This window comes from Catharus ustulatus, chromosome Z, assembly GCF_009819885.2.
Source record: "Catharus ustulatus isolate bCatUst1 chromosome Z, bCatUst1.pri.v2, whole genome shotgun sequence".
Taxonomy (NCBI): domain Eukaryota; kingdom Metazoa; phylum Chordata; class Aves; order Passeriformes; family Turdidae; genus Catharus; species Catharus ustulatus.
The window spans coordinates 34,974,639-34,987,235 of NC_046262.2; the positions used below are offsets into that span (position 1 = coordinate 34,974,639).

The 12,597-nt window shown below is 36.9% G+C and overlaps 1 protein-coding gene across 3 annotated transcripts in view; it reads left to right on the forward strand.

Moving 5' to 3' along the window:
• FOCAD (focadhesin) overlaps positions 1-10,165 on the forward strand; it is a 104,403-nt gene extending 94,238 nt beyond the window's left edge. For all 3 annotated transcript variants that reach the window (XM_033085672.1, XM_033085673.1, XM_033085674.1), the window contains 8 exons: positions 458-573; positions 1,784-2,044; positions 2,660-2,749; positions 4,354-4,531; positions 5,928-6,025; positions 6,901-7,152; positions 8,291-8,366; positions 9,736-10,165. In XM_033085672.1, coding sequence (XP_032941563.1) covers positions 458-573; positions 1,784-2,044; positions 2,660-2,749; positions 4,354-4,531; positions 5,928-6,025; positions 6,901-7,152; positions 8,291-8,366; positions 9,736-9,809 — 1,145 coding nt within the window. In that variant the 3' untranslated portion in view covers positions 9,810-10,165. The remainder of the gene's footprint in view (positions 1-457; positions 574-1,783; positions 2,045-2,659; positions 2,750-4,353; positions 4,532-5,927; positions 6,026-6,900; positions 7,153-8,290; positions 8,367-9,735) is intronic.
• Positions 10,166-12,597: the final 2,432 nt, after the last annotated feature.

The following is a 12,597-nucleotide window of genomic DNA, read 5'->3' on the forward strand; positions in this document are numbered from 1 at the left end:
TGTCTGGAGGGTTTTTTTATTCCTGCTTTTCGCTTAGGATCACTTGTAAATCAGGGAATTTGCAGAGGAAACAGTACGTGTGTTTTGTGGCTGGTTTTAGATTTCAGACAGCATCATAATCCAGGAATATTGACTAATTTTTCCTTCTGTGGATTAAATCTTTATTTGCAAGGAGGGGCTTTTTTAATTTTTACTTTTCTTAGCATTCCCACATTTTTGTTCCTGAGTGAATTAAAATAACTTGAACAAATGCTGGTATTTCTTGCTGAAAGTGTGTGAATGGAAAGAGGAGTCTTCTAACATGTATGCATTAAAAGCTTTAAGTAGGATCTTTAGAAAAGCAAGTTGTAATGTAGTGCTCTAGTAGAACAATAAGCCTCCTTTATTTTATGAGTTGAGAACAAATTTAAAGGGAAATTAATTTCTTTGTAACTTAGTTTGTTTTCTTCTGTTTTAGGTCATGAGGTAAAACATCTCTGCCTTGAACTGGTTGTGACGCAGGCCCAGTCATCTCAAAATGCAGCAATGCTTTTAGGGATGTGGGTGGCACCTCCCCTTATCTACAGTCTCAGTGTATGTATATCAGAAAACTTGTGGGAGCTCAGCACCTCTTTAATGTAAAATTCCTCAGTGACAATGTTTAGGCTTTCTCACCAGAAAAGGATTACTGGGTTCAGAATTCTTCAGAAATACCATTTAGTGCGTATTTCTAGTGAGGGAAAGATTATTCTGGAGCCTTGAAATTCAAGGCAGACTTAAGACTTGCTACACTGATTTTACTTTACTGCTTAAGACTTTTTCCCTATCTCTTGTTTCATGCTGTAGTGCAGATAACCTGGAGACATAAATCATGGCATTTAGGGAGAAAAAGTATATTTTCTTATACCAGCTCATAGTCTTAAAAAAAGGTCTATCCTAATCTGTCCAAAAGCTTACCTTTTTTTTCTGGCAAGGTCTCTTGATCTAACTAGTAAAAAAAAACTGTACCTTGAAAACCTTGCCTTAATTTTGTACATACCCAACAGACTAACCTACAGTATAATCAAATTTGCTCTTATCCTTCCCTGCTATTCTGTTCCTCTGGAGTTAAAATGTGGATTCCATAGTACAGTATGTAAAATTTGCTAAATCCCACAGAATACTTGATTGCAAATTTGTGTCATCTTATACAAGTTCAGGAGCAGATTCATGACAATTCTCAGAAAATTGTTTGTTTCTGTGATCTTTTCAAGGAGTGTTTTTTAATTCATTAGTCTTAGATATGCACATTTGCTGTCAGTTTTAAGGAACATAATTGGTTAGGTACCAAAAAAGGTTTTATTTCCAGCTGCAGTGGGAAATAGGTCACAAAATAAGGTGAGCCACAGAGTATGTAAGCTCTGAATTTCGTAGAGGTTATTCATTCTTTTTCACTAGCTAGCAACATTAATGGTTCTATGGCTATCATACTTCTGTCCTTACCTGGCTGGACAGTCTGTATGCTTTGTGTAGGAATCCAGTGGGCACTATGTAATAAAATTGCCCTGTCTGTATGGAGATGTGATGTCTAGGGTTCATTGAAAGTAAGTTCTTCAATTTTTAATGAAAACCAAATATTGACATGTTTGAACTGTTTTTAATTCAAAAAATTCATCAAAAAAGGGAAGAAGAAAAAAACTAAGAAATAGTTTTTTATATTTTATAAGCTTTTATAAAGCCATTCTAGTTATAATTTCATTCAACGATAGTTCAAGGTCAATGGAGAGCTAGAATTTGAAACTGAGCAAAAATTTTTCCTTTCTAGATGAAAACTCAGAAATACCTTTTCATGTCCCTATCCCTGTGGATGCAACATGTTGCAGAAGACAAACTGCAATCTTTTACTGAAGTGCTTTTGATACAACAATTTGAAGTGAAGAACCGCACAAAAAGCCCAGAAACTTGCCACTGTGTTCTACAGGGGCTCCTCCAGGCAATGAAACTTCCCAATCCTGCCCAGTTTTGCTGGAGCTTTTTGTGTCAGGCTGTGGAGAAAATATATGAGCTTCTTCCAAATGAGGTTCAGGTAAGGAGTATATATGAGGTGAATGAACAATGTAGTTAGGTATTTTTTTAATGATGGTATGTCCCATCTTTTTGCACTGATGGATCACATTCAAAACATGAATTAGATGTACAATTTTAAATGACAACAGTTAAAATAGCAGCATAATTTAAATGTAAGTTACCTTTGTTTGTTTTAGAATATGATGTTTTGAAATCAATCTAATGTGCACTCCTCCCTCAAACAATTCAGTAAGGGGAAAATACAGTATTAGTGCTGAAATAATTGTTACTGAAAGAGAAGTGAACAATGAGAAGTCTTTCTTTTTCCCACAGAAGATTCAACTTCTCACAGTGATTTAAAGAAACTATTTAGCTACAGAAAATACTTCCGAAGAATGACACTTTGCCATTAAAATAAAATAAACTTTGAAAGTATTCAAATACCATTGTTCTTGTAGATTGATGTACATTGCATTCCCCAGTAAATAAAGAATTTCTAAAATAGATTAAGTGAAGCTAAAGGATAGATTAATTATTCATCATTATTATTAACAAGTTCCTAAACTCACCAATTTTGATGATGAAGAAAGCCAGAAATAGACATTTAGACACACATTTATTTTTCTGTTTGCAGAGAGGTGAACTGGAGATGTATATTGATGTAGCAAGATGTATTTCAGAAATGGCTGATTCAGAGATCAATCGCATTGTCCAGATCTCCAAGGTAATGGCATTTTTATTCTCCTCTTTTATCACGAGATCATGTGAAACAAGCAACCTCGTCATTTTTATTGTCACCGGACTATTCTAGTTCTTTGGGAGCATTTAATTGTTTTATCTGACATGTAGGTGAGAGTGTCCTGGATCTAATCTGCAGACAGTAGAGAGAAGTGATAAGAATCCATATCCCAAGGTTTCTCAAAGCAACTGAAATAATGTCACCCGGGAGGTTTGAACCAGAGAGTCTAAACTAGCTTGGTCAGATAGGGGTTGGCCTCCTCTCTCAGGCAACAGGACGAGAAGACACAGTCTTAAGCCGCACCATGAAAGGTTTAGGCTAGACATTGGGAAGACATTCTTCACAGAAAACGTGATTAGACCTTAGAATGAGAATGTCACACCAGGGAGATGGTGGGGACATTGTCGCTGGAAATGTTTAAGGAAAAACTGGATATAGTGCTCAGTGCGAGGTCCAGTTGACATGGTATATCGTGTTTGACTTGATAATCTCATAGGTCTTTTCCAACCTAACTGATTCTGTGATTCTGGGAACAGGAATGGTATTGTGCTGGTTTTGAACATTAATCTCATCAAAACATGTGCGGGCAGAATCTGTTTCTATTGCTGGCATGACAGGGGGATCACAGGATTTTACTTCAGTGGAAGCTGATGTGAGCCTGACTGGAAATGAGTAAATAATTCTAGTGGGTGCATTGGCAATTTGGCCAGCACTAAAACTATCACAGATATGAACCAGAGTGGTGTTATATCTTCTAAATCTCAGACCAATGATGCAAATAGCAGTCCTCTTTGGTTAATATACCCATCTGCTTGAAACTGAACTGTAAATGCATCAAGGACTAGCTGTCCTTGAACTGCTGGATCTGTGCTTCTGTTAAAAATGTGAAATAATTGACTGAAAAACGTTTAATTCTTGACTTCATGTTCTATATTTACATTCACACTCGGAATGTTTCCTGGTGGACAAGATGACTGAGGATGATAATGGAATAAAAAAGCTTTCATCTTGTAGTTCACCAGTGGAATCAGTTAGCAGTGGAATTCTTAGCAGCTGAAGTGCTAAGGAAATGACCTGTGTAGAAGAACTTGATGCTTTCAGATCAAGCTTTTAAAAACAAACATCTGTGACGTAAAGCCCTCTGTTCTGATTGCTATCAGATTCACTAGAGTATTAAGCATTCAAATAGTTTTTGGAAGCTGAACTGTCATTTCCATATATTTTGCAGTTATTTTTCCTCACTGGAAACATCATTTAAGAAAACCTCCTTTTATCACTACAGTGTATCTGTCTTGCAAGAAGATTCGAGTGTCCAGAGCTGTTAAGATGGTTCATTTGATTTCAAAGGGGAATGTAAAATTTAAAGCAGTATGAAAACAATCTGTATTGAGTTACACTTTGCTGGACTAGTTCAAACAGTGTAAAATTCAAGTAATACATACAGTCTTCTGTTTAATAATATGTCTTGAGGAAAGAGCCTACTACTTATTCAAAGAGTTTCTTTTATTTTTATAGAGAAGAGTGCAAAATTTACTGTTCCCACAAGAAATGTATCTTTCAATTTAACATGTTTTTTATCGCATTTGCAGAACAATATAGAGAAGGCCACATTCATGAAAGTGTATTTAGTTTCTCAAGGCAGATTGCCTCTGACAAACTTGAGTGCCATGATGGATATTGTGGCAGGATATCACCAGAAAGAAAATATTTCATGGATGTTCTTGCATAGTTTCTATCATGCTCGTATTGTGAGACATGAAAATACAGGTAAGATTAGGCTTAAGAAAAATTAACAGTGCAGTTAACAGATATTTATGATTCTACACTGATTCCTTTAAAATAATTTTAAGATGGTTAAACCAAAGCTTTTCCAAATTTTTCCATATTAGAAACTACTGTCTTCAAAATTCTTGTATTATTCAAATACTTGTATAAAATTTTGCTTTTATGTTTTTCTCCAGTTACTTCTTTTTCTGTGGTCCAACTACAAGTCATTTGTCTCATCAGCGTGGTTTACAGACCAGAGTTTTAACTAGATCTGTGTCTCCTACTCTTTTTAGGGTAGTGTTACAGATGTACATAGTACATCAGAGACCTCTCAATAGTGCAACTCTACTAACCTTCTGACCTAAAATCTGCCTTACCAATATGTGACACAGAAAGTGAGGGGATGTTCCCATGAGACTGCTTGAACTAGGGAGATAACTTTCTTTCCTGAACTCCTTGCACTGATTTAACACAGGAAATAAATTTCCATTTCTTCTTCTTCATAACTGTACCAGATAGTCATCTGGTGGGTTGATGATTTGGACTGGCTCAGCTGTGGGTCTGACAAAGCATAGGGGCTGATGCAAGAGAAGTAGGAGAATCACACAGGAAGATAAAGAAGGAAGAAACAAGAAGAGAAAGATACAAGAATGAGGTCTCATTTTCATGGCAGAAAGGTTTTTGTCTGCCTGTGTTCACTGAACAACTTCAAAGCATTAAATTGCCAGATGCCTTAGCTGCCAGCTGTGTTTGAAGAACTTCAAAGAGTAGTGAGCTTTAATTGAGTGAAGTGAGGATTCTTTGGGTAAAAGAGGAGACAGCATGAAAGGGGGCACTTGTAAAGATTACATGGACATAATAATGTATGATGTAATGTGGTCTTGGTGGTGAGCATGGTTATTAGTTTATAGGAGGTAGAATAGATTATGGATAGCAGAACCTGAACCAATGAAGTGTCTTCCATCCTTGAGATGAATGGAGGGCTGATTTTATTTGCATGCCTTGACCATGTTTTACTGACCCTCTCAACACTGCAGGACCATTTTCACAGTACTTGACGCATTGAGGTAGGCTTTAGGATTATTCTGTAGCAGTCATATCATTGGTTAGTAGGTCCTGCAGGCTACCATTATGTCAAGTAATTCTCATTCAGTCTTTTTTTTTCCTGTGTATTCAGTGTGTTGCCTGCATTATAAGCAGAGTTTCTGTACTATTTAAGGTCCTGTATGTTTTCTGTCAGTGGCAGAATTAATCAAAAGTGATAGTGGTGTTGGTGATCTTTGTTCTTCTACAATTGGTACTTTCTTGCTATAGTGATTTTCTGTGCTTGCTTTTTAATGAAAAGCTGTGCATTCTAGTGTTTGACATGAGTCAGTGTTCTTATTCTTTTTTCTAGGAGTTCTGAAAAGAATGGACTGGCTGTTAGACCTGATGGGCTACATCAGAAATGTAGCGTACAAATCAATACCCTTACAAAATGTTGATCTGAAAGAGGTAATGCTGTGAAAACTATTTGTAGCATGAAGGAGGTTCTAATATATTTGACATTTTTCCTCAGTAATAAGTATTATTCCCCTTTTGTAATTTCGAAGATAGCTTTTGTAATTTAGAAGATTGATCTTACCACCACAGAGAAAATTTTCACAAATTTTGTGAAATAATATGTATTTAAAACATTTTAAAATAACCTTTACATTTAAATTATGATAGGACCTAAAGGTAGCTAAAGGAAATAATTACTTCAAATTTACCGAATTTAGAACAATTGAAGGAAAATTTTGAATTCAGTAGTAGAACTGTCTAGACAGGTCAGAACTGTGTAGCTTCTGATTCTGAGAGGGCTTGGACAGTTTTAGAGAAAATAATGTTGTTCAGCTGTTTAGGTCTTCTGTTTGGGGACATAAAATAAGCTGCTGCTTAGGGCAGAAAGGTATTAATTACATTTCTGCAATATTTCTCAGCCATTTATAGCACCACAACGGTGACCATCTCTGTTTTCCCTCAACAGTCAGGTTACTGTGAAAAAGTTATTTCTCCATTTTAAATGAATTGTGGATCAGCTTTAATCTAAAAGATGATTTTAGAGGAGTGTGATTTTCTTTTTGTAAACATTTTAGTTTCAATTTAGAAAGGAGCTTATGCTCTTCAAAGCATAGAAACATATTAAGAACTTTTTAGTTCTTGCATTTTTAATTTTACCTGAATTTTTAGGTTATTGTTTTTAGAGCTAGACACCATCTGGATTTTAGTCTTGGGTTTTTGGTTGGTTTCTTTTTTGGATTAGTTTTTTTTGGTGGAGTTTCTAAATTTTTTTTTCTCCTTCTGTATTATTCATTTAATAAAGTGTGGTTTTGCCTTTTTCTGTTTAGTGCATAGATTTCCTCATGTGGCTGTTTGCAGCTTCTGTGTTGACCTGGGCTGATCATGGTGCACCATTACTTCTTGGGCTCAGTGCTGACTGGTCACTGTGGAAACACCACATGGTGTCACCAGAATTACCTGAGGAAGACATTGGCAAACACCCCACTGACAAGTTTGCTGTGCAAGAGACTCTCACTCTCCTTCCAAGTAGCCTTTCCCTTTTGCTGGCTAAAGAACCATGGAAAGAACAAACACAGAAGGTAAAACTGCATGTCGTGATAAGCACTTTACATGAGAAAGCACCCCATTTTTAGTAGTCAGTTTGGATCTTAGATAGAGCATTTATTTCCTCTATATTTTATTGCATCTCAGTTGTGATCTCACTTTATTTTTAATCAGATATGAAAGTAGTTTCTCAAGTAAAACTTGAAAGTTGCAAAAAAAAACCCACCAAAATTCCAAAGCTGGGAGTCAAACTCTTAAGAAAATAAGGGAGAAGAGAGTTGGGAGCTGCTGGTAGCAAGTCAGTGTTTTAAACACTGAAAGAAGGATTCTCTGCTGTTGCACACACCACATTGTAAATTCAGAGCAATTCTGTACAGTTTGCAGTGTGTGTCATTTATTTTGGAGTATGAGTTGAAAAGAAATGTGGAAAATTGCATCTAATTTGGCAAACCTACTGGGCAATGCATGTAGTTGTTATATGTGGAAGTACGGGTATTAATCTATAGATGAATAGTTAGCTGTTGCGTGCAAACTGGAATCTGTTGAGGACTGGTTTCTCTGAGCATGCTTCTGTGCTAAAAGTTACACTGAAGTCAGAATTCATAATGTGGGAGGAATGCAGGGGTGAACTGTTAGTATGCAAGAACCTAATTAGTTTTTAAGGAAGAATGTGAGGCCTTGCCCTGAAAATCATCCTTATGAGTTTAAATACCATATTGTCATCCAGGCACCCTCCACTGCCAGAAAAAAAACAACAAAAAATGAGAGAGGTCAAAAGAGGAACAAAGACAATAATAGTTCTGAAGGATTTGCAGTAAAACATTTGGACAAGAGACAGATAAGAAAGAATTATATTAATAGGTTAAAGGTATGAACAGACAAGATGGAGGGAAGCTATTTAGTGTGCCTTTTTCTTACAAAGAATTATTGCTGAGATAATGAGAAGGAGCAAAGGGAGTTTCAGATCCAGCTATGGGAAGAATTGCATGGACTGGGAGATGTACTCTAGGGTGTTTTGTTTGCATTGGGCAGAAGCTTCATTTGCCACTGCATCTGATTAGATAACTGAATTTAGCAGAAATCAAATGTTGTCTGTCAAACTGAAAATAATTCATCATGTTCTGATACAGAGGCTCTTTTAATTCAGATTTTTTTTCATATTTCAATCTTCAGTTTATTGACTGGCTGATCAATATGATGGAATGTCCTAAGGAAGCATTATCAAAATCTTCCATGGACCTCCTAAAAGGTAATACATTTTTAATTGAGTTCCTATTTTTCCGTAACTGTCAGTACAGATTAAAATGCAGTTGTTATAAGGAGTGAGATTTTTATCTTTGAGCTAATTTTCACAGGTAAGTTGACATTCTTGTCTGTAACACCTTACATTTGCTATCTCATCTGCTGATGCTTATGATGTAGCACTTGGGGTCCAAAGAACCTAGAGGTACCTCTGGTGCACAAACTTATTTCATTGACAGATCTGTCTGTAATTTTTGAAGTTACCCTTAAAAATAAGATCCAACATACTATTGGGAAATGCTCCAGTACTAGAATATAAATCACATAACTTAGGTGCAAATAAAGCCTGCACTGTGTGGAAGGGATGGGAGGTGAACTAGGACAACCTAGTAAGAGAGTCTGAGAAAAAGGGAAAGAGAAATGAGGGTTGCTGAAAAGATACGTAAAAAGAAAGACGGAAAGTAGACAATATGTTGAATTGTGGTAGGAGTTGTAGCCCTAGTATGCATCCCATTGCTTACTTACATATGTAGGGTCTGTGCAAGTAATTTTAAGGGGGCACCACAAATATTTTCAAGTGAAGTAAGTGCGCTTGTGCTTCTTTCCATTAACACAATGCACTTCCTTTGGATCATCTGATCTGTTGGACCTAAACAAGGCTTCTTGAAATCCAGTTATAAGTTATTTGCATTTTTAGGATAATTACCCTTGTTTTGATGACTGCAGTCTTTAGTCACTCTCTGGTAAATTCCCCTGTAATGTCTGCTAATCTGCACCAGAAGCAATGCTAAAGGCTGTTGGAGAGCCTCCTCTGTATATCAGAGAGTTCTGATATTCACATATATTCTCAGTATGCCCTCATAGAGATAAGTCAATGTTCTCCTTGAGCTTCCCATTGGTTTTTTCCTTTTACGTACTAGAACATGAAACTTCCATCTGAATAACTAGACTGTGACTAGGTTGGTTACTGGATTTTGTCTAAATGCATGATCCTTTCAAACTGAATTAAAGAATTAGTGAGTTGCATTTGCAATCAGTGAATTGCGCAGAGGACTTAAGACTTTGTGCTTCTGTTGTTCCCAGTCCCTCCTAAGTCCTGGTTTGCATCATTGCTCATTGAATTTGAACTTTCTGGAATGTTGGTTGATTTATGTGTCTAAGTGACAGACTAATTAGAGCATGGTGTGATATGATTTCAGTCGGAGACATGCCACAAAGCAGAGGAAGGGCCTAGCACATCACCACAATTGAAAGAATTACAAAAAGAGTCAGTAAAAGGAGAACTAACTTACCTGTTTTAGTAGAATTACTAGCAAGAATACACATCTTTTCCTTTGGATTGCACAATTTAATATAATTTGTCCCTGTCTTCACAGTTGCACTTCTGGCCTTGAGATCTCTTGCAGAGTTCAAGAAGAAAGCAGTATGGACTAAAGCTTATGGGTGGTAGCTGCACACTGTACCTTATCCAATGAAGAAAACAGTCCATATTTGAAAACATAATATTATTACTCAGGCATCAAGAAGATGTATTTCAAAGATGTTTCCTATCACAAGATTTTTAATTGAGTTTGGATTTTTTTCCCTTTTACTTCATCATAAAAATTCCTATGATAAACAATATTTTGTCTGTAACTGATATGTTACTGTTTTGCAAATGTGCTGAATCTAAATGAGAAATATGCGTCCAGTTTCAATTGAGTTGTTTCAGTGACATCTGGAAACCTTAGAAGCTGGAGTGGAATATTCCTTTAATTCGTGGAAGCTTTGAAAGAATGGCTGAAAATAAAACAAACTTGTAAAATTTGTTTGGATATAGTGTATTTACTAAAGTATGTCTTAGTGTAACAGATTTGGAAAGAGCATTTTTTTTAACTGATAATCCTTCCTTTAGCAATATCCTTGTGCAGTAGTGACAACACATTATGACTATATAGTGTGAGCAGGGTTTCTGAAAAGGGGTGGTATGCATGTCAATTTTGCAATGGCTTTATAAAAATCACTGAAATGAGTCAATGATCCTGATGGCTTTTGTATCTCCAGGACAGCTGCAATTTTCTTCGCACATGTAACTGTTTTTGTCTCCTTTACATTTTTTTGCACATGAAGAGAGTTCTTCTCTGCCTCTAGGGAAAAGGGACAATAGAGCAACTTTTTTTCCACATATATAATTTAAATTATATTAGCCCCTGCTATATTCCTTATTTATTATTTTTCTTTCTGAAGGAATAGAGAATTGTTCACTTTGCTATCTAGCCAAGACAAATATTAAAAGTGCTTTTATATTTAGCAATCCTCCTTGCTGAAGTAGACCAAAATTGATATAACTGGGCACTGTTCCCTAGTGTCTTTCAAACAGTGCTGCTAAGAGTGTTGTTGATTTTTTATCAGGTTGAAGGAAATGATATTTTTATATATCTAGAAGACATACCCATTGGAGGAATTACCTTCTTTTCAGGGCTGATAACATTTTCTCTGTAAAAGAAATTATCCTCTGATTCTTGGTCACTTGGTCTGTTTGCCCTGGAGGAGACAGTGGACAGACCTCATCACAATTTACAAATTCCTCGTGAGGAAAAGAGGAGGAGCAGGCACTGATCTCTTCTTTGTGGTGGCCAGTGACAGGACCTGAGGGAATGGCCTGAAGTTGTGACAGGGGAGGTTTAGGGTATTAGAAAAAGATTCTTCACCGAGAGGGTGGTTGGGTGCTGGAACAGCTCCCCAGGGAAGTCACAGCACCAACCTGACAGAGTTCAAGAAGCATTGGGACAATCCTCTCAGGCGCATGGTGTGATTTTTGGGTTGTCCTATGCAGGTCCAGGAGCTAAACTTTGATGATTCTTATGGCCCCCTTCCAACTCAGAATACTCTACGATTCCATGACTCTAGGATTTTCTCCAATAAGGGTACTTGTGTGAAGGCTGAGCATTTCTTCACTGATTGTGTGTGTGGAGGATTAATGCAGCACTTGTTTGCCTTTCCAAAATACTGGATAATTAGTGGTAATCTTCTGCTGTATATGCAGCTCTATACTGAGAAAACTGAAGGTGAATGTGCAGAAGGACTCACTGAAAGTCCTTGTCAGCAAGTCTGCATCTCAGTTCATGACATTTCTATTTGTGTGCACTTCTAAGTAATCTCTAAGAAAGCCAAATATGTCACATTTTAATGGCTCCATCTCTAATATACTGTTTCAAACTAACTTACACCTTTAATCATCTCGGTTTGCATGTTTATTAGCATTTTAATTCAGATTAAATTTTGTCTTTTTTAAAGGGAATTGCTGTGTGATGCCTACTTGCTGTGTATGTTTGCATAGAGGAGCAATATATAAGCATCTGAATTAACTGAATTCCTACTGATGTGTAGTACAATATGTAAGCCAAGGAATGGCATAGCATGGCCTGAGGGTTCCAATGCTAACAGAGCTGCAGAGAGCACTTAGAGTTTAGGAGCATATCTGCAATGTTTGAACACCAATGCACACAATGCAAGAAATAAACAGGATGAACTGGGAGCATTTGTCAGTTCCCAAAGCTATGATATCATTTGGATTAGTGAGACTTTGTAGAATGAGTCCCATGACTGGAGTGTTGGCATGCAGGGCTATAGGCTTTTCAGGAGAATAGGCAAGGCAGGCAAGGCAAAGAGTTGCATTGGAAGGCACAGTTTTCACTATACATTCCTTGCAATTAGGAATAATGTGGTTGAAAGCCTCTGAGTGAAAATTAGGGAGATGGAAAACAAAGCAGATGGCTTTGTAGGTGTCTACTGCTGTTCACTCAGACAAATGCTAGCACTAATTATTTAATCTGTGGGCAATGAGGAGAAATCTCTGGAACAGTAGCCCTGGTTCTTATAGAAATTTTCCTGGACATCAACTGGAAATGCCAGACAACTCTGACAAGGAAGTCTGAGAAATTCCGGAAGTATGTTGAAGATAATTTCTTGTCACAAGTATTCCTTGAGACAACTAGGAAAGATGTCCCCCGACTTCCCCCCCGCCAACCCCAACTTGATGTTTGTGAATAGAGGAGTAGATAGGATTTTTAGGTGGCTGTTTTGGCCACAGTAATAATGAGTTTAAGTGTTGAGTTTAAATTTTTTGGTTTTGGCTGAACAGGGAACTTCTCTTGGAACTCACAAAGAGAAGAAATTGTATAATCTCTGTAAGAGAGGTCAGGTCTCAAAGGGTGATTACAATGCTGCGGTTACCATGTGTAGAGAGAAAACACAAA